Source organism: Vitis vinifera, chromosome 2 (genome assembly GCF_030704535.1).
Source record: "Vitis vinifera cultivar Pinot Noir 40024 chromosome 2, ASM3070453v1".
NCBI classification, from domain to species: domain Eukaryota; kingdom Viridiplantae; phylum Streptophyta; class Magnoliopsida; order Vitales; family Vitaceae; genus Vitis; species Vitis vinifera.
Genome location: NC_081806.1, coordinates 4,942,724 through 4,970,262, shown reverse-complemented (window position 1 = coordinate 4,970,262; position 27,539 = coordinate 4,942,724). Strand labels below are relative to the sequence as shown.

Sequence of the window (27,539 nt, the reverse complement as noted above, 5' to 3'; positions counted from 1 at the left end):
ATTTTAAATCTGTGGGTGAAGGTGGATGAAAAGTTTTGTGACAAAAATTTTGATTTCAACCGTAAAAATGTAAATAAATGAGACACTTAAATATAGATATGATATGTTCAGATTTATCACACTTCTCGATAAATATATTTTCCATCGTTGAATTCTTTTTTAATAAATATTTATTTATTTCATTAATTTCATATGAATCATTTCTATTTTTAACAAATGACAATGAATTAATCATAAAACTTTTTCTAGTTTGGTTTTTTTAAAAATAAAAATAAAAAAATAAATAATATTTAAACAACTTCTATTTTCTTTGTAAATAAAAACACAAAATAGATTAAACCAACATGCTGATTTTTTTTTTGTACAAATAAATTCCTTTAGGTTATGCTGATTTGCATAAAATACTATGAAAAGAAAATAATATTATCATATTCAATTATCCTATAAATATATAAAATCAAATCAAATATAAAAAAATAATTAAAAATTTTTAAAATTTTAAATTATTTAATCTCTATATCAATAAGTCAAATGAGATTAAATTAGTAAATATTGACAACATGCGATTTTGTAGCTTTGACTCTATTTTTAAAAAAAAATTGAAAAAAAAAAAAACAATTGTTTACCTTTTTAATTATTATTTTTGACTTTTTGTATTTATGGTTGGGCTTTATTTTGATAGTCAAAATTAAGGTAACATGATGATGATGTTAAAGTCAAACATGATTTTCTCGCTTTTATCACTTAATTATATTGACTAATTTTCATCTTTGATAATAGTTGTTAATATTAAGAAAGATAATTTGTTTTGAATTCTATGATGCATTACAAGAATTTTGAAAAGGGATTGATCGAATACAATATCTCGAATACGATGGTTATTCCTACAAAGCCGACATTATTTTATTAACACAAGAAGGTATAGTTTCAAAAGGTATCGATAGTTATTATAGTGGGTAAGGTTTACCTGTCTTACTTACCAAGAGTATGCTGGATCAGTCCTAACTATTGATTAAGACAACCTCCATGAATCAATAAGGCTCCTAAAATATGAACGTGTGACCCAAAAAGTTAGAAATTGCCTAGCTAGTGGTAGCTCAAAAGGATGCCTCAAAAATCATGAGATCAACTGGGATTAGACAATATCCAACGATGGTCAAGGTTATCTAGGAAAAGGGCAAGTTTGTACGTCCCCTTACCTTATTCAGCCCTCATCCATTAGGCCTTGTGCCAATTGGTCCTTGTCGGTTTCTTCTTCACAATATCACTTATACTAACTTGAACTTGAGCTTCAAATAGACATAGTTGGGATATCCAAATATCAATTTTTTTTGCAGGAGTTCACCAAGCTGCAGATGAACAATTCATGTGGACTTCAGCTGAGGTGTTGTTGGGCTCGCCCAATAACCAACTCAATCCAAAAGTTCGTCAAAGAGGCATAGTTGAGCCCACCCAACTATCCTTTTCTGCAGAAAGTTTACCTCGATGCATAAGTATATGATTCATGAGGAAATCAGTCGGCCGAGGAGTTGTTACTTGTTATGAGTCGCCTCACTATCCACTCTAACCTATTCAACGTTTTCCCACTGCCCTAGGCCATAGCTACTTTCCCTACAAAGGATAGGTACATCATATTTCACGTGCAATTTTCAGGCATGGACACATCACGTCCCTTGAAAATACAAATTCAACTACTATTTTACTTAACAAATGGAGTTTTAGGGCATAATAACCCTTTTATGTAAAAAAAAAATTTATGTTAAAAAATGCCCCTTTCATAATTTTTTTTTTTTAAATTTAAGATGAAGTTCAGTTGCTAAATGAAGCTTCATTTTTTAACTAAAGCCTCAGTTAGTAATTGAGACTTCATTTTTTAACTGAAGTCTAAGTGTTAATTGATACTTCATTTTTTTAACTAAAACCTTAATTGACAATTGAGATTTCAGTTATTTTTTTTTATTTTAAAATTTAATTAAAAATATTAAATTTTAAATTATTATTAAAATTTAAAATATATATTTTAATAATAATAATTTATATATTTAAACTTAAATATCTAATATTACTTCAATAAAGATAAATTGATAAATATAATAATAAATAAATATTTTATTTATCAATAAATTAATAATCTTAAAATAATAAAGTTATATGAAATCTAAATAAGATATAAAATTATATAATTTATTAATTTAAAATATTTAATTTGTTGTATTTTTAAGATATTAATTTATTTATATTTTGACAAATTTATCTTTATTAAAGCAATAGTATATTCTTAAGTTTCCATATATAGATTTTTTATTATTTTAAAGCATATATTTATAGTGTAAGATAAAAAAAGACTATTATTTGTACGCATAATATATATGCCTTGAAGATACATTTTGAAATTAGTTAATGAAATTAATTAGAAAAAGTCTACTACAAAATGTAATTTTTAGTAGTTTCATCAAAGTCACAAAAAATGCCCATTAAATATTTACATAATGGAAAAAAATGCCCCTCCCTAATATTACATGTGATATAACTTAAATTAATAAATTATATAATTTTATATTTTATTTATATGTCATATAATTTTATTATTTTAAGATTATTAATTAATTGATAAATAAAATATTTATTTATTATATTTATCAAATTATCTTTATTGAAGTAATATTAGATCTTTAGGTTTAAATATACAAATTTTATTATTAAAGCATATTTTTTAATTTCAATAATAATTTAAAATTTAATATTTTTAATTAAATTTTAAATTAAAAAAATAAATTAATTGAAGCCTCAATTTTAAGATTATTAATTTATTGATAAATAAAATATTTATTTATTATTATATTTATCAATTTATCTTTATTGAAGTAATATTAAACCTTTTAAGTTTAAATATATAAATTTTTATTATTAAAATATATATTTTTAATTTCAATAATAATTTACAATTTAAATTTTTAATTAAATTTTAAAATAAAAAAATTTAATTGAAACCTCAATTATCAATTGATATTTTAGTTAAAAAATAAAATCTTAGTTGACAATTAGATTACAGTTAAAAAATGAAATCTTAGTCAGCAACTAAGGTTTCAATTCAAAAATGAAGCCTCAGACAACTGAGGCTTCAACTTAAATTTTGAAAAATAAATAAATTATAACATGGTTCCTATTTGGTAATAAAGGGGTTAGTTTTGTAAAGGGACTAAAGCTTATTTTTTCTTTTTATATAAAAGGACTATTTTGCCCCAAAACTCTAACAAATGTCCTAAAATAAATCTGTATTCGTTTTTTTTGACTTAATTTAAAATAAAATTTAAAATAAAATAATGTTTAATATCAAGTATTAAATTATTTAATTTTTTTATTAAATATTAAAAGGTAAAAAAATCAATAAATTTACTTTTAGTATTTAGAAAAAATTAAATATTTAATTTTTTAACTTAATTAATAAGTCTAAAATTAAGTAATAAATTAATAAAAAATAAAATAATAAGTGGTCTTAAATCTCAATGTAAATTATTTTTAATAAAAAGTGAAAAAAACAAATATAACTTTAGCGTAAAAATTATTTAAAGACATTCAAAGTCAATGATTACTAAATCTAACTAAAATATGAAATATTTATCCAACCTTTCGGGGAATACATAAAAGGAAAAAAAAAAAAAAATTCAAAGAAGGCCCTTTGTTTTGTAGAAGAAGGAACCTAGCTTGCACGGCTGGAGGAAAGACTTGAATTAGCACTGGGAAAATAAAAATTGAGGGCATTGAGTTGTTATCCTCTGCAACCCAACCTATATGGTTATCAAAGAGACACATTCGTTGACCCAAAGCCCATATTCAAATGAGGGCATTAAAGTCATTTGAGGAGATTGTCTGGTCATGCGTCAGGTTCTCATTTGAGCAATCCATACAATTTTATATACCAGTGGGTGTGTATCTTGGGAATGGAGAAGCATTGCATGACCCTTCTCACCTGAACGCCTTCGTAGAGAGAGAGGGAGAGAGAGAGAGAGAGAGAGAGAGCGTGGGTGTTTTAGGGAGTCAAAGCGAGCATTGGAGTTTCCTCCAATTGGGTTGGCATAATCGCCCCTCTTTCTTCTTTGGGGCCTCCGAAGATTGATTCGTTTTGCTCACCAAATATCTATTGATTTCTCTCTTTCTCTGCATTCCCATGGGCTCTATATACTCATTTTTTACATCGTTGTTTTTTCATTTATGAGATAGAGATCCTTTTTCCACTTCGTCTTCTCTGTACACTGATCTTCTGTTCTAAGAGCTGGTGTCAATGGCCAATGCATCTGGGTTCTTTTCTCCTTCAGTTCCGAGTCTGAGACGGAGGGTACAACCGTCTATAGGTTTTTACCGATCTGGGTTTTGCTTTCAGGCGAAAATCAGCAAAAGGGTGTTCTGCTCCAGCACAATCGAAGGTGCGGAGAAGCTTTCCCCTTCTCAATCTCGGGTGCCCAGGTGCGTTTTACCTTTGATTTCTTCGTATTTTGGTGTTTTGTCACTTTAAGGTTTTGAAAATAGGCGCAATTGTTTTTTTTTTTTTTTTCAATTTTCTAGTGGAATGGGTGTTCAATGCCATTGGTTTGTACAGCTGATTGGTTTTTGGTTGAGAAGACGTCAATCTTATTTCTTGATCTGAACATGCAGATTGTATCGATTAGGCTGAGCTTGTTTGAGGTGTCATTTTGAAGCTTAATGGTTTTTCATTGTTGATCTTTATGTAGAGATGCCTTGTAGAACACGTGGGTCGATAAAATGGTATTTGTTTTGGCCTGTGAAGTGGGTGTTTGTGTTTTCTACTTGATCTTAAGTTTGCATTTTATATATGATCGACTGTTATAGGCAATCTAGAAACGACGTGCTCGACAACTTCGGTGTTGTGCTGTCTACTTATTGGTTTCCGGAGGTTTGTGCAAAGTTTTCAATTCTAAGTCTTGTTTCTTTGTTGGGTTTGTTGCTTGTATTTTACAAAAGAAAATATGCTAACTTGATTATTGATGGATGTTTATTAAGGCGAAATTTTATTTTTGATGAATAAGTTAGAAGCACTAGCTATCTCCAATTGTCACCTGGTAATTTGAGAAACATTTCAAGAGGGGTTAAGTGCATGAAAAGTTTAAATGTTAGTATAGGTCAAACACTCTGTAAAGTGTGGTCAATCCTGATTCTACTAACAGGGTTGTGTGGGCAAAGATTGTTCCAAATAGTGGCTAACAGCCATAATAAGGTGTATTAGTTCCTAGATGTATTGATGAGGCCACATTGGGTTGTAAGTCTATAAGAGGACTAAAGATGGAAGATTTGTAGGAGAAGCATATTTTGGAGGGGAATGTGGCTAGATAAGCTTTATTGGAAAAAGGTTTCAGGTTTATGGGTTTTTATGTTGTTTCCTTCTTAAAGTTATGGAATTTCAAGAGATTTGATCTTATGAAGGTAAGGAGAGCTCCAAGCAGAGCCTAGTTGGAGACATGAGCAGATGCTACTTCCGTCTCCTTATCTGAAGGAGGCAGGCATCGAAGAGGTGTCTGTTTTGCACCAAAACATATATGGAATTATTGCAGAAGTTTTGTCCAGCAGATATAAGAGATCATTGCCTCCTGTTCTTTTCATTTTCATAGTGCATTGCAGCTTGCTGGAAATGTTCTGGACAGTGGGTTAACATCCATAAATGTGTTGGTAAGAGGATTAACAGATGTAAGGGTATTCTTACCATCACTCTATTCTGTCCTTTTTCATCATCCTCCAGGGTTTCCCAATAACAGGCATCTCAAGTCATGTTTAAGTTATGCATGAGCCAAATGTAGCCTTGTCTTAGTGCCAATCTTGATTTGTGACCTGTAAGATGCATCCATTTAAGTTCCAGCAAAAGCAGTTGATGAGAATTGCTTCAGCAATTATTTCCATGAAGACTGTATGGTAAACCTGTTGAGGGGTCATCAAACAAATGCATATTCAATTTCAGTGGTAAATAGAAGTCATTCCATCTTCCAACACCCTTAAATATTCCTTACATGAAATATAATTAATATTCAAGTATAATTAAGAAATGCAATTCCTAATTACAGATTGCTAGATGGTGCTAAAGTCGATGGACAATCTAAGCATAATAAAGATGACAGTGTTTTCCCCACTAGTACCTTACTTCTTTCAAGTCTGCTTCACAAATCTATGCCTGAAATTGTACTTTAGGCTTGCTTAAGATTTGTTTCACATTTTGACAATTAGGAATCTTTGTGGAAGTTATTTGATGGGTTTTCTCCTTTGAAATTCCTGCTCGTTTTTTTTTCCTATATATTTGATTTCTTTGAGACACAGATGAGTTTCTCAGAAGTTTGAACTTCTCTCAAGGTAGTTTTTCATGATCGAATCATGGTTTGTCATAAGAAAACTTCTTACAGTACAAGGTTATTAGTAGGAGAAGCAAGATGGATTTTTGGAGCAGTAGTTCACCTATAGTGAAGATTCCTTTAATGATCAAAGTGCAAGCACCATTGCCTATTATCTTGACTGTCATGAAACTGTTTCCTTCCTGTGTATTAAATTGGATGTAATAAGAAAACTTCTTGCAGTACAAGGTTATTAGTAGGAGAAGCAAGATGGATTTTTGGAGCAGTAGTTCACCTATAGTGAAGATTCCTTTAATGATCAAAGTGCAAGCAACATTGCCTATTATCTTGACAGTCATGAAACTGTTTCCTTCCTGTGTATTAAATTGGATGTGAGTGGGAGATGGGTCAAAACAACAAGGGAACAATTGCACATCTCTAACAAAATATCTTGGGAGCAAAATATGTGATCCCATGAAACAATATGGGAGGAACAATAACAGAGAGATTTTGATGTGGATAGGGTCACTTCATTCCTGTTTAGGGCTTGTTTTGGGGGCACATGGCTACCCTGACATGTCATAATAGCGTTGAGATGGAAGATCCCGATCTTCAGTGTTCTTTTTTAAAGTTAGTGCTTTTACTGCAAACCTATATTTTAAGTTCCTCTTCACCAACAAACAACTGAACATTTCCTAGCAAAAGAAAATAAGAAAGAATTGTTGGGGAAGGATGGATATCTTAATTAACTGGTCCGTACCATTCCTAATACCTGGATAGAAGGTCGTGACAACTACAATGTTAGGTTTCATTTTTATTGCAGCTAGTTGAATGAAATAACTAGAAGGCTAACTTTTATTTTATTATTATTTTTTTCAAAATAATAATAGATGCATTTGATAATATGAGAGAATTTAGTATATGAAGGCTCTAAAATATTCTAATATGGCAAAAGTGGCAGATGGATTATAATCTTCTTAACTCTATCTTTTTTTAAACAAATAAAATTAAAAGGAATGAGACTTTAGCATTTAAGATAAGCTATTGTCACTGTTGAATGACGTTGGAAGGAGAGAAATAGAAGAGTGTTTAACGATGTTGAGCAGTCCGACCAAACAATTAAATTTGTTTTTTATATGCTTTTGAGATCTGGGCTAGGGTGTATATAAAGGATCACACTTTGTCATTATTAGATTTTATAGATTGATTGAGCTTAAAGTAAGGAATGAGTTTTTTGTTCCTTTCCTTGAGTGCTACTAGGCGTTTCTTTTGTATACTTTGTGTGTATTTTGCTATGCCTCCTTTAGGCGCTTTTAGCACATGTTTTTCCCATTTGCCTATAAAAAAACAAACAAATAAATAACTAAATAAAATTGGTAAAGGTAGGAAATTGGTGGTAATCTTATTCATGTACTATGATATGCTTTATCATATTCATATTTGCTTGTCCATCAAACTGAGATGTACCTTTGTCGCATTTGAAATTGCTTTGCTGTTGTTTTTTGTTGTTATTTTAGCACTCATAGGTCTGGATTAGCTGTATCTGTGTGTATATTATTTTTCTAAATTTGCGTATATGCATGGATGTTTACTTATATGATGGTAACTAGAAGTTGAGTGGAATTTTAGAGCTGTTGCATTGCTTTTGAATGTTAAGGCTTTATATCTCTGTCACTAATATTTTTTGGGATTCTTCAATCTTCATAACCTTAAAGTGAGGCAGACTTGGGTTTTGAAAAGTCCCTTAGTTTAATCATGGTTTACTCACCCTAAACCCTAACAGACCATGACCAGGCCCCTGGACATGGATGCTATGTATTATAAGCTTGGCCTAGTCATTAGGCATCACTGATGCTGATTTTTCATTTATTTGACTGGAATGAGACTAAATTGGAAATGGCTATCTTTGAACTTGTTCTCCCTTTTCCATTCCCCTGTTCTGAAATAATTTCTACAGGATTGTAAGTAAAGGCTGCAAGCTAGTTGGATGTGGCTCAGCTGTACCAAGCCTTCAGATCTCTAATGATGATCTTGCAAAAATTGTTGAAACTTCTGATGAATGGATATCTGTTCGCACTGGCATTCATAATCGACGAGTTCTCTCAGGTTAGTAATTCTTTGTGGTCCTAATTAACGCCAGGAATTTGGGTTTGTGAACGGTTCAAAATTGCTTTGCTTGCCCTGAGCTTTGCCTGAGGTTGAATGCAACAAGTCTCAGAATCTGAGTCCATGCCTTAACAAAGCTGTTTAGCCTGATAAGTCTCTGCCTAGCTAGGCTTGGGCTTGGATTTGTTGAAGCTTGGCAAATTGTATTTGCATATGGGCAAATTGGTCTGAATGAGGATTTAACTTTTTCTGACTTCATAAACCTGTAGTTCTCAGGTTTGGGCTTTAATCGCCAAGATAATATCTCTGGGCTTAGTGTATCTGGATACGCCCAACTTTGACAAGCCTAGGCTGATCCAAATCCATCTCAATATTAACTCCCCTGAGACAACCCAGAGAAAGCTAGTTCCATAATGGTTTAGCTCCTTTTCTGGCTTCTGTGGGGTTCAAATACTAGATATCAGGAGCATCAGTACCTGCTGAAAATGTTCCAGGCCAAAATTTTGTTCTGTACTTTAATCCTCGAAGTCCAAAAGGAGGCATGGTTGGGTTTGCGCCTGGTTGACTTCTTGTGAATCGAGATGTGCAAGAGGGGGTTCATCTGATGGTGGTACAGAATCACCTAAATTTCTGGATCATTTTGTTCTAAAGCTCAACATGTAGTTTTTAAATGCCGAGCAGTTTTTAGAATTCTTTTGGTCTTATATTATCTGTTACATTGTTGATTTCTATATCAAATAGACAACAGGTGTGTGCAACCTAAAATTATCTCTTCAATTGATTCCTATGTCACTTAAATATTTGAAAATGAGTGAATTACACATGTTCAAAACACTGTCAAATATAGCTTAAAGTGTAGAAGAAGAAATATTGGACATGATGACAATTCAGCCATTCTCCCATGCCCTAAGATTCAGAATTAGAACACCTAGGTGCACATCTGAACATGACATGTGACCCAAGCTTGTGTAACATGGTTGACTTTAGCATGTTGGAATTGTTTTTCCATAAATGGTATCCTAAATGTACAGATAATAAATAGCTTCTCTTTTAATTGTACGTTGACAGGGAAAGATAGCTTGACGGCTTTGGCTGTAGAGGCAGCGAAGAGGGCTCTTGAGATGGCGCAGGTTGATCCAGATGAAGTGGATCTGGTCTTGATGTGTACATCTACTCCAGAGGATCTTTTTGGTAGTGCTCCTCAGGTATAAGACTAAATAGCCTTGGTAATTGTCACCACTCAAGTGAAAAGATCAATGTAACATCAATGTACTTGCAGTTGAGCTCCATGGATGTCTTCAATACATAGAAATGAGTGGACTTTTGAGTTCTAAACGCTGTTGCATGGACATGGACATGGACATGGGAAACAGAATAGGACAATTGTCCTTCCTTAGGTCCTTAGTGGGACTTCACTAAGGACTTCACTGGAAAATTCATTTTCTGTATTTTCTAAAGCTGAAGCTCTTTGAGAAATCAGTAGCACATTATAAGGACTGAGGATTGCAATACTGGTTTTCCCTGAAAAAGTTGTTGCTTAGAGCATTTAGCTAGCTATATTCTTTCTGTTCTGAATGTAATCATTATCCATGCCATAGTTGAAGGCTTCAATTATTTTCTGTAACTACACTGAGCTAGTTTGAAATACACAACTTGGGCTTTACTAACTCTTAAATCATAGCTTGATCTTCTCAAGCGGATTATTAATGAGCTTCACACCTTCTGGGAATACACTTCCAGATCTTCATCTTCAAAACTCTAATGTTTTCCACTTCAGCTTCCATTTTCTTATTCTAACCATTCGAGTGCCTTTTTATGCTCATGTTCTTATGTTTTGTTTCATACATCAGATCCAAAAAGCACTTGGCTGCAAAAAAAATCCTTTGGCTTACGATATTACAGCTGCATGTAGCGGATTTGTGTTGGGTCTAGTCTCAGCTGCTTGTCATATTAGGGGTAACTAGTTTGTTTGCTTGGCTGTAGTAAGGTTCCCTTTCTTGCTTCCATGGTTCATACAACTGAACTCTACTTGTGCAAATTGCAGGAGGTGGGTTTCATAATGTTCTTGTGATTGGAGCTGATGCTCTTTCTCGCTATGTTGATTGGACTGATAGAGGGACCTGTATTCTCTTTGGGGATGCTGCTGGTGCTATACTGGTTCAGGTAGTGTTCTTTAGCGTTAAAATATTTATAATATTTAGTAGAAACATATTTTGGGAAATATTTTGTGTATTGATAATAAATATATGTTGGAATCTACTATTCTAGTTAAGGGTGGTGTGCTTCTTTTTTTGTGTGTATGCATATGTGCATATGATTGTCTGTTCTACTGGGAATTTTCCAGGTTGTCTACATCTTGATAGGTTTCGTCATAAATATTGTCACTAAGGGCATTATAAAGTTTATTAATACCTTCCATCAACTTCTAGGATCCTTTACTATGAACTCTACCATAAGGCTTCCTCATAGAAATTTAGTAGCTGAACAGAAGGTTTTGGTACATGTTTGTTTCTTCTTAGTGGAGAGTATTTTACTATTTTAAACTTCTTTACATTTACATACTAATGGAAGTTTATCTTGATGGACAAAACCAAATAGTTATTGTCCTCATTTATAATAGAAGGAAGCTCATTCCACGTATGAGAAACATCAGTACAAGATTAGGCAATACCAAGGCTAAAATTGGTCTCCTTCCTAAGGAAATGGCCCTCAAACTTCAAAGGTTCATATTTGAATAGCCTCACTATATGTGTACATCTATGATGCCAATTTCACATTGACTTGTAATGAAGCTGAGAGTTACTAAAGTTTTTAACTTTTTATTACTTTTTCATGATTAATCTAGTGTGTGTTATGGTGATGATGATATAGTTCTTAATAATGTTTGTGGCATCTTTCATGTTCTTGTGGTGTTTATCATGCTTTGTTAAGTATCCTTTTTTCTTTCCAGTAATTCTCATGTTTCTTCTCAGGCTTCCCATTGCCTGATATTTCTTTCCTTTTTTGTGTTTATTTTCTTCTTTGTTACCCCTTCTTATCCTGTTTATTTGTTGTTTTTCTTTCTGCTTGTTTCCTTGGTCATTGAAGGAACTGCATTATTCTGTTTAATTTGGTGTCAATTGTTATGAAGTTTTTTTATACCATGCTATCAAAGTGTTTGTATGATATGGGATGAATCATCTTGCGTGGCCAATTTATTTCCAAAATGGAAGCCCCGGCCACACAACCAAACGCCCAGGAATTAATAAATAAATAGAGCATGAGATTTCTTTCATTTTGAAGTACAAAGGCCTAATAGCACATAGAAATGGCCATAGCCAGATAGACAAATCTCCCCCATGCAATTTGATTAAGCATGATATCATGGTTGTGTCTAGTGTCCACATCACAAATGAGATCATCATATATCAAAATTAGTGGGTGAAAAGAAAAAAACTTGGATGGCTCTCATCTGTGATGCCAGGGTGACAAATATAGTCTGAAAGCTATCTGGACCTACTTTTCTTTGATACCAAACTTGGTCCCACAGAATTATTAGAGCAATCTAAAACACTGTTTCTTGAAAAAATGCTAGCAATATATATATATATATATATATATTAATCTTGTTTTTAAAAAAACCCTCAAAATGGAAAACATAATTTGTGAAATCCATAGGTTTCACCTGGAGTGAAATAGTTTGCTCCTCGGGACCTGATGGGGCTTTCAGTGATTTTTTGAGGAATTGGGAAAGAGGAAATTTTAGTGATATTTGTGGTGGTTGGGCTAGAATGAAATTCTAGGGGTTCAAAGAGCAGAAGCTTAAATGTGGAAGAAAATGAGATAGGTTTAGGGATTGGGGTGGGGATGTGGGAGATTCAGTACTGAGTTCCATCAGGGGAAAAATTTGGAAAAAGAAAAAAAGAAAAGAAGAATTACCTATCAGAAGAACTGGGATAGGGCTTTTGGTTTTTTTTGATAGGTAAGAACTGGGATAGGGTTTCATTCCTCTTAGCCTTGTGAAGTTCTATCACTAAAGAATTTAAGGGAGTCCCCTTAACATCTTGTTATGGGTGATTAGATATTAATAATGCTCTTCCCATCAACCATGGGATTCTTAGAACTTGTTGTGAAGGCCCAATCCAGAAGGGAGAGAAGCTTAAATTTGATGGATCTTCTCTTGCAAACCCAGGTTCATTGAGGAATTAGTGGTTCATTCTGGATGCACATGTCCATTTTCTCCCCTTTTAGGCCTTCCGTAGTTGGATTTGGTTATTAAAGCAAAATCCTTGATGGTGTTGGAAGGGCTGAAGGAAGTGTCCTACTTGGGGTTTAAGAGATTCCATTATGGAAGGGGATGCTTTGGACTTGTTGAATGGACCAGTCAAAGTAGTTTTGGCTCCTTGGAATCTCAGCCAATTGTTGTGGAAGCCTAGAGATCTCATAGCAGCCTTGAGTGTCAATACAAGTTTGGGTATATAGAAAGGCTAATCAGGAGGGGGAGCATCTTGGCTGAAAGGGAAGCCACCACATTTGAAGAGTTGGAGATGGAAACGTTACCTTCCTTGATTTGAGTTGATAACTATAGTGGGGTTTTCTTTGTTGTTTTTTCCTCTTCCATTAGGAGTTGCCATTGAGGAGGCCTTAGGTTGGAAGGACTATTTGTCCTTCCTTTCTGATTTTATTGTTAACAGTAAAATCCTGTATCTGTTTTTTCATAAAACAAGAGGGAAAACTCCAGGAAAGGCCTTTAAATGTAGGATACATCTAGTTCAATGGAAAAAAAAGATCAGGAAATCTCTGTCCAAAAGAAAGAAAAAGAAAAAAAGTAAAGGAAATGAGCTGAAGCTGTTGAACTTGATTGCCTAATCATATGTTTTGATGCCATCTTAATGAATAAATTGCATATCAGCTAAATAAGGTCAATTTTTTTGAGTGTATTGACTGATGAAAGACACCCCAAATATAAAAGGGGTAGCTACTTCTCAGCTTGTCTAAGAAGCTTAAATTGTTAGGTCATATGACTCTGCTCTGGCAACAATGAGGAGCCAGATTTCTGATACCTCTCTGTGGATCTATCCTCCTGAAATGCCAAATGGATCCATAATTCCAAATTCTCCTTATTTCTTGTTCCAACATTATGGTAATAACTCCAGTTACTAGATGTTATTATAATGTGGTTTAGTTCTGCAAGATGAAATGTAAGGGGTGTTCCATACATCAAACCTGCTTTCTTTGTATCTGCAGGCAAACCAAGAGGTTTAAAAGAGGATAAGCACTGGAAACTCAAACAAAAATCATGAAAGGATGTGAGTCAAAGCTATGGAATTAGGATTATATGATGATGATTGCAAATGCTTGAAGCCATGTTCATCATATATTCATCCTATTTTTGGGCAGTGGTATCCAATATGGGTTAGCCACTTTCCAGCCTTTCTAAAAAGTCTGGAATTGTGTTTATCCAAGTGCTGATGATATTGCCTGGCTGCAAGAATAATAGTGGGGATTTTCCATTATGGAGCCATAGACTCCCCATACATTTCCTGCTACAAAAATATAAATTGTACAATTTAACAAATATGTGTGTTGTGATCTTGTTCCCTTCCTCAAGGTGAAGGTCCATCTATGTTCTTTATGACCTCAGCAGCAATCAACCCACACAGGACCTGTCCATTCCTTCTATCTTGGGGCAAACAAAGGGTCAGAAAGAGGATAAACACCCCAAACTTTGAGTTCTTTTTCTTGTTCTTCCTTGGGAATTGTCTCTTAGCCCTATCTATATTTTTATGGAACAAAAACTCAACAACAGATTTCCTAGATCTTTTCCTTTGTGACAACCTATAATTTGTCATCTTTGTTGCTCTTTTTTTTTTTCATCAATCAAAATATCAAGTACCAGTTCATGCTTAGCACCAAATCTGATCTGCATTCTTTGTAAGGGAATATGACTTGGTTGTTTCTTAAATGCAATCCTTATCTGTTTCTCTTCCAAAATAAGAGATTTATAGCAATCGAAAATGAATTCTTGCTGCTATGCACTTACATTACCATCATTCTGCAGGCCTGTGATAGTGAACAAGATGGTTTATTTGCTTTTGACTTGCATAGTGATGGTGATGGCCAAAGGTATGTGTTCTCTTCTTTTCAAATAAAAATAATGTGCATCTTTTTATGAGCAATGAAGTTGGAGCCCTTACCTGCTCTTTATGCAGGCACTTAAATGCTTCGATGAAGAATAATGAAACAGACAGTACATTGGGTTCTAATGGTTCAGTACTGGATGTTCCCCAAGCACGCTCCTCTTATTCCTGCATCCAAATGAATGGTAAAGAGGTCTTTCGCTTTGCTGTTCGGTGTGTGCCACAGTCTATTGAGTCTGCCCTTGAGAAGGCTGGTCTCAGTGGATCTAACATCGATTGGTTACTGCTCCATCAGGTATAATTGATAAAAATCTACAAAATAATTATAGAACCTTTTGTTTTGACTTAAAATTATATTGCTCAATCATTTGGTCAACCTTGGATGTCCACGTCAAAAATTTAGCTGATTGAATGTCATATATGATCAGCTTTAGTTTATTCTTTCCCTTGTCTTTACTCTTAACCTTATGCTCATTAACTTGAACCTCAACTGAATTATGAGTTGTCGAATGGTAAAGTTGAATGGTCAGATAGATTGATTGTCAAGTTTAGCAGAATATGATATTTTAAATGGTTCTCAAGAAAGACAGATCTCCTTCCCATATGAACCTTTGGCATGTTTAATGACAACTTAAAGAAGAATGATTGCTAGTGGGCATTAGAGTAAATATATAATGTCAATTTGCACCATGATCAGCAGAAAGGTGAAAAATATAAACACCTTGGTCATTTACTTTTGACATGGTGATGCCTTACAAATATAATTCTACACTTGGTTTTGAAAGCTATGCTGCTTCATTCTTGAGATTGATTGAATCTACTAAGACGAACATGACCCTGTGACTTGGGGAACACCTCCAAGCAATTCTTGCTTGGTTTCTCTATAACAAGGCCTCACTTGTGTTCATATATACATGTTAAACCTTGTATTCATGTATTTATGGTGACAGTAATAAAAAGTAGTGGTAAATGCAGGCAAACCAGAGGATCATTGATGCAGTTGCAATGCGTTTAGAAGTTCCACCAGAGCGGGTCATATCAAACCTGGCACAGTATGGTAACACAAGTGCAGCATCCATTCCATTGGCATTGGATGAAGCTGTTCGAAGCGGGAAGGTACAGTCTGGCCATACTATTGCAACTGCAGGTTTTGGGGCAGGTCTCACATGGGGTTCCGCCATTGTTAGATGGGGATGAACCCTTAGGTTCTCCTAAGAATTCCCAACATAGAGAAAAATAGTTATAAATTGCTGTTTCCCAATTCTTGTTTCCTATTCCATGTGTATTGCAGATGTTTCCAGGAGGTTTTATTCGCATAATCTTTCATCAGCTCTCTTTTTAATTTATTTGGACATGTTACCGTTTAGTTTTGGCAACTCAATAAATTTTATTCTTTTTCCTCATCCACAAATTCCTTTCTTTCTTTTTTCTCTCCTCTGAGAGTCTCTGCTTCACAACTGGATAATGACTAGTGTCTCTGAAAGATGGTCTTATTTTTATTGCAGCATTGTGCAATAAAATCACTCCATCAATAAATTAGTAGACTCAGACAGTGAAGTGGGACAAAGCTGGTGCAAAATTAAATGATTTGTTATGAATGAACTACAAAATGTCTCATATCCACTGCAACTTATCAGTGAATAACTTAGGAAGAAGTGGAAAAACAATAGCAACAACTTCAATAATTACAGCAGCAGGAAGTATAACAGAATTCTCAGATCATTGAAGTGAAACTTTTTCAAGTCTAGATTTGATCCTATCGATAGTACCATCAACAGCAATATCAAATGCATCCTTTCTGGTCCTCAACCCCAGTGAACTCCCATGCTTCCTGTAGAGAATTTTTGGCATCAACTCCATAACTTTTTCTCTCATTCTCCTCACTTCTGCTCGTGGTATGCCCATCAACACATCCAAAATCCTCTGTCCACCGAACACCACATCCTCCTTGGGTATAAACACTGAAAACTCCCCAAACTCCTCCCTGGGCAGATGCCACCCGTACTGAGATTTAGCTGTCAAGTCCTCGAAGAAAACTGGTATGCAACCAGCAAGAATTCCATCAAAAGTAGACCTCCTGGTGGGTGTGTCACCTGGAGGCTGCAGGCAAAAGCTGGCCTGCAACATTGGCTTCATGTACCGAATTGGGTCGTGCTCGCATATCCCATTAGAGCAATCCACAATGTAACACAATTTGGAGTACCCACCTGCGATTCTAGTACTATTTTCAGAATTGCTACTATTTTCGCATTCACTTCTAATGCTCCGGCGAATATTCGGCAACAAGGACGTCCCTCCTCCGCCAGCAAACAGCATCAGCGTGGTCCGCCGTGAGCGGCGGACGCGTTGCACCCACGAGTCCAACAGCACGAGACTTACTGGGTGAAACGACGTCGGATAAGGAATCGCTTGTTCCTGCCACGGCCATGGCCGGGACTCCAATGTCAGCACCGTTATATTATAAAACTCCGGCAATTCCAGAAACGAAGTGCCCCATATCGGCGGGTCATTGTCAAGCGATTGCGAGAAGTCCCAGGCTGGGCGTGCCAAAACTGTGAAATGATCGTGGCCACCATTACGGCTCCACACCTCCGGTGAGTCTTGCTGCAGAAACTCATACAATTCGAGGCCGTGCTCGAAGCTGGAATTGACTTCAGGACCAAAGAGGTACCGAATGGCGTCGATGCCGCCATAGTAAGGGAGGAAGATAGCGTCGGCGGCGCTGGGATCGGAGGTGAGACATGGGTATTCAAGCATCCGTCGATGGAAAACGAGCTCAAGCATCAAAGGATCGGTGCGGTACCAGCTGTGAGAATTGTTATGGGTCTTTTGGCCGAGACCATGGTTGGCTAAGTAAGGGCAGAAGTCATCAAAAACAGGGTATTCAGAGCAGTTGGTGAGTAGATCAAGATTGAAGCGAGTTGGAAGCCGTCTGATGTGGATCCAGCGGTTGGTACACTCCGGAGCATCTGGGTCAACAACAGATTCACAAAATACGAACTCAAAGAAAAAAAAGAAGGCGACCCAGATAAGAATTCTGGGTCTGGACGCCATGGAAAAAAGAAAATCTGGGTTTAAGGGAAGAGAGATAAAGAACAAGGAGTATGAGGATTGAGGAAAGAGAAAAGTGCAATTCTCTCAGTTTCACTATCAAGGCATCACCACTACAGTCCCCTGGGCATCCGGTGTTTTTTCACTGTAGATTTTTTATAATCCTAATTCACGCTGGAGATGGATTGAAGAGGAATTTTCCTTTGTTTTGTTGTGGTTCGTGAATGGAGAGAGATGGAAATGGAAAACGGAGAGGAATGGATAGTGGGGTTTTATTTAATTAACTGTATAACCCACTTGTCATTTGTGGGAAGGTTTGACCCACCATTGTCGGTCGAGGTAGCAACGGCTCTGCCTGACTCCACCTGTAGTGGCCCTGATTCTCACTTTTTGATCAAGCCAAAAGCCCTTTGCCCACGACTTTGTCTATATGCTATATTTACAGCTAAGATCTTTCACTCTTCGGAGGCAGAGTTAGATTTTATATATATATATATATATATATATAGATATAATTTAATTATTATTATTGTTATTGTTATTTATTATTATGGATTACTATGGGATTTTAATTATGACCAGGGGTTAACATATTGTGTGACGTGTCATGTCTCTCTCGATTAAAAGCATACGAGGAGTGGCAAACAGTTAAAATAAAAATAAAAAATAAAATCTGGCCAATGAAAATCAATCACTTGGTGGGGCCAGTTACCTAATGGGAATGGTAACCGACTTTTCTAGCATTGCGCCTGTTTCAATTAATTCCGGAGGGTGGTTATGTCATTAAATCCAACATGTAGATTGGCCTACATACTATTTTAAAACGATTCTTTCCCTATTTTTTCCCAAAATATTCGCACCACGTTTAGGATAAACTTAAATCATAATTAAATCCACAATTTTTGTATTGTAGAGCTTCTCCATTAGTGGAAGATGATGTCTTAAGAATTTTTCCTTTATTTTTTATTTTTCATTTTTCCTCCCTCCGATCCTTGCCTGCTTTGATGTTATTAATAAGAGTTACAACCCACTTTCCTAGTATTCTTCACATCCATATTTCTAAGTTTTTAAGGAAATGGAATGACAGGGAGTGTGTGTACACGTGGCTTTAAGAGGACAAGTATAAGAAGAGATTACAAAAAGAAAGATATTTAACTTCACTGCTTAATTAAACTCATGGGCCTTGCATCAATTTATAAAGGTCAACTTCTAGGTCCATCCTATTCTCCATGGGCCTAGCAATATTTTTAGCATCCCTTTGCATGTATGGCTAAAAGTACCCCTTGAGAGATCGCCTTGGTGGTTACCCTAAATGCCTTGGTGGTTTTATTAAGAATGTTCTAAGCTTGAGCTAGGGAAAATCATTTGAAATATAGTCCATGTAAGGACCATATGTTAATTAATTAAGTTGACCATTGACAATACCAGCTTGGACATTCCAAATTAACAGATAGTTCAACAAGTTGACGGTTTCCCATTCTTTAGTGGGCGAGAAACTTTCTTGCTTCTCCCTCCACCTGCTATAATTGCAATAATTCTACACTCCAACTGGGGCTTGTCTCAGAGAAATGTAGGTTTGTCCGTGTTCGAGGCAGCTCCTTTTGAGGTATTGCTTTAAGTATTAAAAGAACACTTGTAAAAATGTAAATGCTTATTGGTAACCGAAACCAAGTATATCATCAAGGAGTTCTTGATATAGTGGAGTATCCCGAAGCTTAATTGAAGCTTGTGGTTGTGTACATAAGCAGGGTTGTTGTGCCAAACCACCTTAAAATCAAAATTTATATTTCCTTTCCCTTTTATTATTTTCTTGTTATTGTTTTTATATCCTTATAGCAAATAATTTTGTATTTTGACAAAAAATTTTCAGAAGTGACCATCGTAATAACCCTCTGCTTATAGCAACGTTGCACCGTACATATTCCAACGTTGCATCAAATGGTCAATTAGGTCACCTGTTCCATCATAAAAATGGAATATAGACAAATCGGCGATCTTCAAGTTCCTATTTTTAAGGAGGTGGGATAATGGGGGAATATCCTCCGAAATATGCAAGTAAATGCTTGAATTACCCTGACTGGTATTTAAGGACAGTATCCTCCTATCAATCTTTTTATATAAGCTCTTGAAATAAGTTTTGAATGAAATGGAAAACATAAATGTTGGACCTGCTTTTCTCTCCAACCGTGAAACTTGAGTTGAAGAGAGCGTCTGATTCTCTACTTGCAAAAAGATGTCCGGTAATGGCAATGGGTCTATGTTTGTTTGGCCTTGAAGCACTCGATCATGGACCCAAGAAATTTGTTATGGGGCAAGTTCTAGCCTTTAAGGGCTTCTCCCGAGCCCATTGTTTAGGTCCGCCCTTCAGTGGGTATCATGACTGTGTCCGTCCGTGTTTTTTTCTCTCTCTGAATAGGCTGATGTCATGTTTGTGTTTGTGCGAAATACTGAGGAATATGTTAATGTAGTTAGAAGAGATTTAAACAAAATTCCCAGTTCAATTTCTATAAGAATAATCTTGAAAGGATTGAGTATATTTGTGGGGTGGGAGTTGGATCCCTTTAGGGGCTTTGAATTTTGTATTGGATTTGAAGCACAGTAAGCTAGAGAAGCCGTTAAAAGCAACTGCCCTTTCAAAACCTTCTCCCTCCAAAACCACCCTCCCTGTCTTTCTCCTATGCAGCAAAGAAACACACCCAAGAACACAGCCACACACTCCCAGAAGAAGAATTGCACCTATCTACGATGAAGAAATCACTAGGTAAATCTCTCTCTCTCTCTCTCTCTCCACCTTCTTCTTCTCCCTTTGTCTTCTTTTCACATTCTTCAAGAACCTCTAACCTAAGCTTTATTCCTTTCATCTTCCATTGATGAACAGCTCTCTTCAGCCGCAAGAAAGCCTGTCGCCCATTCAAGGACTACTACGCTCAATGGATCCATGCCCTCAACAACACTCTTCTTCCACTTCTTCGCCGCGCCATGCTGTCCTCTTCTCCCAGTAATCTCTCCACCCACGTGGAGATGGTTCACCACCATTTTCAGGCCTACTACGAAGCCCTTGACCTCGCCGCCTCCAACGATGTTGCACAACTGCTCTACCCCGAATGGCGTAATTCCCTCGAGAAGCCTTTCCTATGGCTCGGCGACTTCCACCCCTACCTCTTCACCAACCTGCTCCGATCATTCCTCGATGATGGTGATGACGACGATGATGATGGTGACCATGAAGTTGGAGAGACTTGTAGTTTCTGCGACACACCATGGCAGATTTTGATGGCCTGGAAGAATCCTTCAGAAACCCTGATGGCCCGGATCGAGCAAATCGAGTGTGCTTTAAGGCTTATGGTTCCAGCGCTTGTGGCTCGGGTGAGGAATGCACAGTTGGGGCTATTTGATCGGGTTGCAACTGACTGGGGGCTGTTTCAGGGGAAAAGAGAGGGGGCTAAAGCCGTGATTGGAAAGGCAGTAATGGGTCAGATGGATGAGATGCTGGGAGTGTTCTTGGATGCCAATAGGCTCAGAAAGAGCGTTCTTGCAGAGATCATCGGCGAAACGAATGTTTATCAGGCGGCTCTGTTTCTTGAAGGGCTTGCCCAGTTCTTTGTGGGCTTCAGGGATCATGAATTGCTCAGTGAATTTGAACGCTGCACGGTTCCTATCAACTGAAAATTTTACTTGCGAGTTCAGATTTTTCCCTTTTCTGTTCTTGCTCCGCAATGTGAGATTCTTGGACACTCTTTTGCTGGGTCCTTCTCTTGTCCTCTACTCTGAGCTTTCTTGCATGTCTTGGAGTAGAAGGTTTCTGTTTGGATTTTTTGGGTAAGAGTTTTGCTTTTCCCATTCAATTCTATTTCAAGTTATTAGTCATTTTGTGTGATTATCGGTTGTTTTGATCACCAATTACACTGAACCAGCCTGGTGGTACCTTTTTCTTTAGGGAATTTTCAAATTCATAGTTCGGCATAATTATCTGGGAATGCCTTGTTCAATCATGTCTTGTGTTATTGCAGTGGGTTCTTCAAGAGAGCGAAAAACTATGTTGTCAACTTTCATCTTTTTAGTAGTTATTTGCAATTCTGGAATGCTGCCAACTGGCGTTCTAGAATCTGTTCTGTTTTGAATGTAAGAATCGATGCTCATTTGATGATAAAAATCAGTCTGTTTCTTGCTACATCATCTTATGTTAATAGTTTCAGTTATATTGGCATGGAGAAATATTGTTTTTGAGGCTTGAATAAGAGATTATTCTCATGTCATTAAGCTATTATATAGACTGCCACAACATTGCCAAACACAGATGCAAACTTCAAATTCATTTTTATTCTCATTTTCGTTTTCAAGAACTGAATTTTAATCTGCCTTAAGTGTTTTTAAGGATAGAAATTAGCAACTGTATGAGAAATAACATGCTTTTATCTAATCATTGTAATGCCACAAAGGTTCCAACTTCCAAGAAAGATTGTGTTTAAGTGCACAACTCAGGTTACACTTTGCACTGTAATTTTAGGGTTCTTACCTTGTAAGTACATAAAATAAATACCAAGCGATGACGATATCACATATAAATCAATTGTTTGAATTAGTTTCTTTGGAAAATATTTGAGCAATGGTAGCATCTCTGCTAAAAAATCTTCGGGTTCCTCTACATGTGCTTTGTTTTAAACCTCAGAGATTCATCCTTTATTACAACATTGTTCCTAGGAAGAATGGTATTCTGTGGTTGATTTGAGGAATCACTCTTAGTCAAAGTCTTGTTATGTAAAGCCTCAGTGGGAGAGTGATCAGCATACAGGGAGAATCTATGTTGCTGATTATCTAGCCAATCAGGATATTGGGGAGGCCTATTCCCTGGGGTTTTTTTTTTGTGTTTCTTCCCTTTGCCAATGCTGATTGATTACGCGTATCACTTGAAGAAATCTTGGATATCACAGCTTAGTTGAAACCGTTGTTAATACATTCATGGAATGACCAAAATTGCGAAACTAGAATGGAGTGCAGAGATGCAGAGAAACAATATAGCTGTGTGTTATATGGGAGATTCACTTGAACTAGCAGGAAAATTTTGGAGCTAAGGATTAGATTTCCATTTTTCATTTAGCACCTCCAATGGACTGGGCTTCTCAAGGCACCTTCTCTGAAGTATAAACCACTTGCAACCATGTCCTATCTTGTACCAATAATGTAACAATCATATTACAATAGAAGCAGTAAAAACACGAAAAATAATATGGCAGCTCTCACGTTCTTCCCTTCCTTACTATTAACAGCTGTGCCTTATGCTGGACTATGTGCCTTCTTTTTTTCCTTTTTTTCTCTGTATGTTCTAATTACTGGATGGAGCCGATCAAATTTCACCTGAACTTAGTTATTTACACATTACTGTATTTTATTGCCTTGAAATTTGAAGCTGTTGCCTGAATGGATGCATTGCATGGAAATTTAATAGTCATGATGCTTTGGCCATGCCAATCTCCACATAGAACTAGGCATTGTTTCTAATAAGGAATACTTTAAGATTTTGTGGAGAAAGAGACATAGGGAGTTGCAGAGGGACTCATTGGAGAAGATATTTTAATCATCATCTATATACTATGTTTAATTAGTTGGCAACAAAATATATTATTCCCACTTCCTAATCTTGTCACTTGAGTTCTCCTTATCCACAATGATCACTATTAAAGTACAAATCTAGAACAACACATGGGAATGTGCGTCATTTCCTTATCTGTTCCAAGCCACCACACATGCTTTAGCCAATCTATTAAGACCCTAAAATACTTGACTCTAAGCATAAAATAAGGAGACTTCAGTGCTGTCATGGTGCCAAAGCGATCTCTAAGTATCTTACAAAACGTTAGGTTTGTGGTTTCTGCTAGGCAGGAGACACTGATACTGAAAAGAGGTCTTTTAATGTATGTAAAGGAACATGTGGGGTTGTTGATACAGTCCATGAAAGCGGTTTTTCTGTAAGTGGAATTAGTGATAACACACATGAATAAATACATTGGGACCCCGTGTTCTGCAAGTTTAGTTTCCCCCAACGTGGATTCCAACTCATCCCCATGACAGAGATTTGTGTCTCCACAAGCCAGTCTTCTCAATTGTGTCCAGACCATCTGCAGGTCAACTTGGACAGACCCAGATCAAGATCTTTAATACTGTTTGTTTCTCCATTGGAAAAAGGAAAATACAAGAAACTTAATTTCAATCTCTATGTCAATAATCCTGTTTGACAGTCACAGTTTTGCTCATCAATTTAAGCAGTCGTATCATTCCTAGTAAATCTGTTAGTAAGCAGATTCCAGCTCTGTTCTGCTTGTGATCAAGAAATTTCACTGCATAAATTCATCTGGTTTCCATGTAGAGACAAAGTCTGGAAGGCCGGAAAAGGAAAAAGTGAAATGATATTTTAGTAGCCAAGATAGTGAGGGCCACCATGTTAAGCATTTGAGGAAATTGAATGAATAGTTCAGGCACTGCTGAGAACATGGTGTAAATGGAATCCAAAGCCAAAAGTATAAGGTGGCTCTTGATGCTGCCTAACGCTGGCCCCACCTCTTTTCCTTTGAAGGTTCATGAAATCCTCGTATGTATCAGTCCAGAAGACGGTATAATTAAAAAACACTGTCATTCTACTCACATGTGAGTTTGACAAATCGCCAAGTGGCCGACAAGAAGATATCTAATAATTGATCAAATTAGTTGATAACAAGCTAGGACCAGCCTGTCTATTTCTGAATTGTGAATACTCCCTTTGTATATGGTCAGTATGCTAAATAAAACCATGTTCCTCCGAAAGGTCACATGTCCTTTCAACATTTTGAGTTTGATATATAAGAACTTGACAGATGCACAGCAATGAAAGAAACACAGAAGACGTAGCAGCTTGATATTGTGGCTCTGACCCTTGTGCTACTTTCTTTATGGCAAGTGTGAAACAAACAAACGAACAACTTGCTTTGGACCACTGGGAGAAGCCAACAACAAAAAACCAGGACTTGCTAATTATCGGGTTATTACAATGAGCACAATACAGAGACCCCACTGTTGAGGAAAATGACTGGCTCTGTCTCAATAATTGGCAGCAACTCCATCTATGATAAGCTCCAAGAGGGGCTCAGAAGCACTATGCATTACCTCATATTATACGAAGGGAGATAATTCTACTATTATGAAGTACATGCCACGTTAAAAAGGTGTAAATTTGTTTTTTATTTTGTTGTTTGTGAAAAACTTGAAGTAAAAAAAAAAAACCAAAAATTCATAAAGCGTACAAATCTTTTAGTACTTTCCGGGAGCCCAACATAGCTTGTAAAAGTTACAGAAGGAGCAGTATGTGTGGCATTTTATAACTTTTCTTTGAAGTGACCGAGAAGAAAATTGACACCCGATTTATTGGGAGGAATGAGTCAAACGTCTGTGCGATGCTGAAACAATTTGGATTCATGAAAGCTACTGGATACAAACTTGATGCATTTGAATCATTTGAATAATCTTACTTTGAAAATCAAAGTCTACTGAATTGAAAGACCAAACTGGCTCAAAACATAACTACGAATCTGGCCAATGATAGCAAACATCCATGGAAATTGAAATGTTGGGCACCGACGTATTTTATGGGATGCGGTCTATAATTCTAGATGTTGTTGATACCTCGCGTCCCTGACGATCCACGTAGTTGCCAAACTGGATGAACGCATGATCTCAATCAATATAGGTTCTTGATTCAGTCGTTCCACCTGCAAAAGGCGTCCGGACGGGGTGTCCGGACGCACCCTCCGATGGTTTTGTCAGCCATGGTCAGAGAGAGAGATAAATCAGTTGACCTTTTACTAGGTATCACAAGCTTACCTTCCTCTTTGTGTGAAGGTTGACATATATAGTATCAGAAGCTTTGATTCCTTTTTTAATGGTGCGGAAATATTTTGTGCTGTCATGATGACACTACGTGGTGGCAGGGCTATCATCACCCTACGGGCGGCTGACAGAGATTGTGTGAAATGACTTGTTGTCACTTCATCTTGTTCCTTCTCTCTGCAGGTGGTGGAACGTGGGTCGTGACAGGCTGTTGTGATAACGTGTGAGACTTGCCTACTTCAGTCAATGATCCAGACCATTATATCCGGATAGACTATGCTGGTCATCCGGATGTATCGTGGAAGCCGTTCGGATGTTTTATGCTTATAAGTGTCGTTTGACATTTCTTGAGGCAGGCCGGATATGAGGGTGCGTCATGTGTATCCGGATGGGATGATCCAGATGGTATGCGTGCTACGTGTCACTATGAGGTGTGTGGCACGTGTTTTCAGGAGGAGGGGTCCCTACAGATGCCTAGACTCAAGGACTTGGTCGAGGGCCATGTTGAAGCGCCCATTAAGTCTAGAAAATTGTGTCACTCATAAATATTCAGCTCATTGTGAGGTCACTGATGATGGTGATGGAGCATTGCATCCTCTATGCCTCTGCATGCATAACCTGTTTTCACATTTGGAGCAAAATCCAATCATCCATGCCAACATAAGTCAAAAGCTAAAAAATACAAATATTAGCTTTCAAATCCAATGTTATAACTTTAAAACATATTTATATAAATAAATAAATAAATAAATATCACATTCAAAGTACTCAAGGGTTGGAGCTCTTGTACCAAAAAAAAAAAAAGATTATCAATGAATAAACTCGAACTTATTCTTTGCGTGTGAGCAAGGGCATACCCTTCAAAGATGCTGGAAATAGCGTGTTGGAGGGTGCAATGTATAGTTTTGAGCTGATTATTCTCTCCAACGCCCTAGCTCCCCCGATTTGACTTGCATACCCTAAGAAATAATTCATTTACCCTAGCTCATACTATTTGATATTGTAAACCCTCATTTTTTGTCTAGGTATTATTATTATTATTATTATTATTTTTGAAGCATATTTTTACCACATTTTAAGAAGTTTTGGCAGCATGTGTATGAAAGAGTGGGCTGGAAAAGACATTTTCTTGAAGCAACCAGCATATGATAGGTGGCATAAGGATTCAGAGGCCGTTGGGAGTGAGCTTGGATGGTAAGAAATCTGAGCAAAAAAAGAACCATAAAAAAAAAATTGATAGCTGCAAACCGGTGCCAGAAGAGATTGGGAGGAAAACCAACAAAGATCAGGAGAGTTTGAGATAGATGAGTTGAGTATTTTGGGAAGGGGAACCAATCGTTTTTCTAGGGAGAGTAAAAATGGTGAACTGAGCATTAGGTATAGAGTGCGAGGGATGAAAACCAGAATTGAAGTAGGTTCAAAGGGAGATAGAGTTGCAGGAAGAGATACCTGGTTTTAGGAGGAGGAAACACATAGAGGAGTCGTCTTGAAAGGGAACAACACAGGTATGATGTCTATAAGCTATCAATTCCTTCGTTCTCATACCATTTTATTATGTTTTCTATGTATAATGGGATTTTATTTTGATGCCTGAATGTAAGCATTGGGGACTTTTGCATATTTTTATAGAATCTGAGTTTGCTTGCACTCATTTTATGCTTGATTTCTAACCTGTTTTATGGGCTCTGTTTTGAGATTTTATATGAGATGTTGGCAATCATGTCTTGATTTTCCTTTGAAACCCATTTGAAATCCATTTTGGCCCACCCCTTGCATCTAAGCTCGTTGATTGAAACATGAAATTTGGCTTTTATGGGTCCATTTTGTTCCTACCTTTTGTGCTTTGTTTTGCTATCTTCCTCTGTTCCTAGTACTTGGACATGGTGTGCGTCGGATTTCCCATCTCTACATGAGAGAGCAAGGAACTGCAGGAGATATATTCTCAGGCTATGGGTATGAAAAGTTACAGCATGCCCATCTAGTTGTGGGAATGCTAAAAATGGCTCATGGATGCTGAGGACAGTTGAGATTTATTTGGGTGGTAAGGTTTGAGAAGCTGAACAGAGAGGAAGAT

The 27,539-nt window shown here is 36.5% G+C and overlaps 3 protein-coding genes across 3 annotated transcripts; 2 read left to right on the top strand and 1 right to left on the bottom strand.

Moving 5' to 3' along the window:
- Positions 1-3,828: 3,828 nt before the first annotated feature.
- LOC100245497 (beta-ketoacyl-[acyl-carrier-protein] synthase III A, chloroplastic) lies at positions 3,829-15,960 on the top strand. The gene is made up of 8 exons (XM_019218208.2): positions 3,829-4,464; positions 8,290-8,438; positions 9,507-9,643; positions 10,289-10,394; positions 10,483-10,601; positions 14,479-14,543; positions 14,630-14,852; positions 15,533-15,960. Exons 1-8 carry the CDS (start codon positions 4,283-4,285, stop codon positions 15,752-15,754), a joined length of 1,203 nt encoding a protein of 400 aa, XP_019073753.2. The 5' UTR covers positions 3,829-4,282; the 3' UTR covers positions 15,755-15,960.
- A 166-nt stretch (positions 15,961-16,126) lies between these two features.
- On the bottom strand, positions 16,127-18,062 carry LOC100854486 (probable xyloglucan galactosyltransferase GT19). The gene has a single exon (XM_003631389.4). The coding sequence runs from the start codon at positions 17,609-17,611 to the stop codon at positions 16,277-16,279; it is 1,335 nt and encodes a 444-aa protein (XP_003631437.2). The 5' UTR covers positions 17,612-18,062; the 3' UTR covers positions 16,127-16,276.
- A 1,726-nt stretch (positions 18,063-19,788) lies between these two features.
- Positions 19,789-21,814, top strand: LOC100250621 (protein INAPERTURATE POLLEN1). Its single transcript, XM_010648242.3, has 2 exons — positions 19,789-20,369; positions 20,487-21,814. The coding sequence occupies exons 1-2, from the start codon at positions 20,354-20,356 to the stop codon at positions 21,272-21,274; spliced, it is 804 nt and encodes a 267-aa protein (XP_010646544.1). The 5' UTR covers positions 19,789-20,353; the 3' UTR covers positions 21,275-21,814.
- Positions 21,815-27,539: the final 5,725 nt, after the last annotated feature.

What these genes read in the sequence shown, in the direction of transcription:
- LOC100245497 (XM_019218208.2), top strand. Translation starts at nt 4,283, where the DNA reads ATGGCCAATGCATCTGGGTTCTTTTCTCCTTCAGTTCCGAGTCTGAGA. An exon ending in TAATCGACGAGTTCTCTCAG is followed by an intron (nt 8,439 to 9,506) that starts GTTAGTAATTCT and finishes GTACGTTGACAG; the next exon opens with GGAAAGATAGCTTGACGGCT. An exon ending in AGCTGCTTGTCATATTAGGG is followed by an intron (nt 10,395 to 10,482) that starts GTAACTAGTTTG and finishes TGCAAATTGCAG; the next exon opens with GAGGTGGGTTTCATAATGTT.
- LOC100854486 (XM_003631389.4), bottom strand. Translation starts at nt 17,611, where the DNA reads ATGGCGTCCAGACCCAGAATTCTTATCTGGGTCGCCTTCTTTTTTTTC.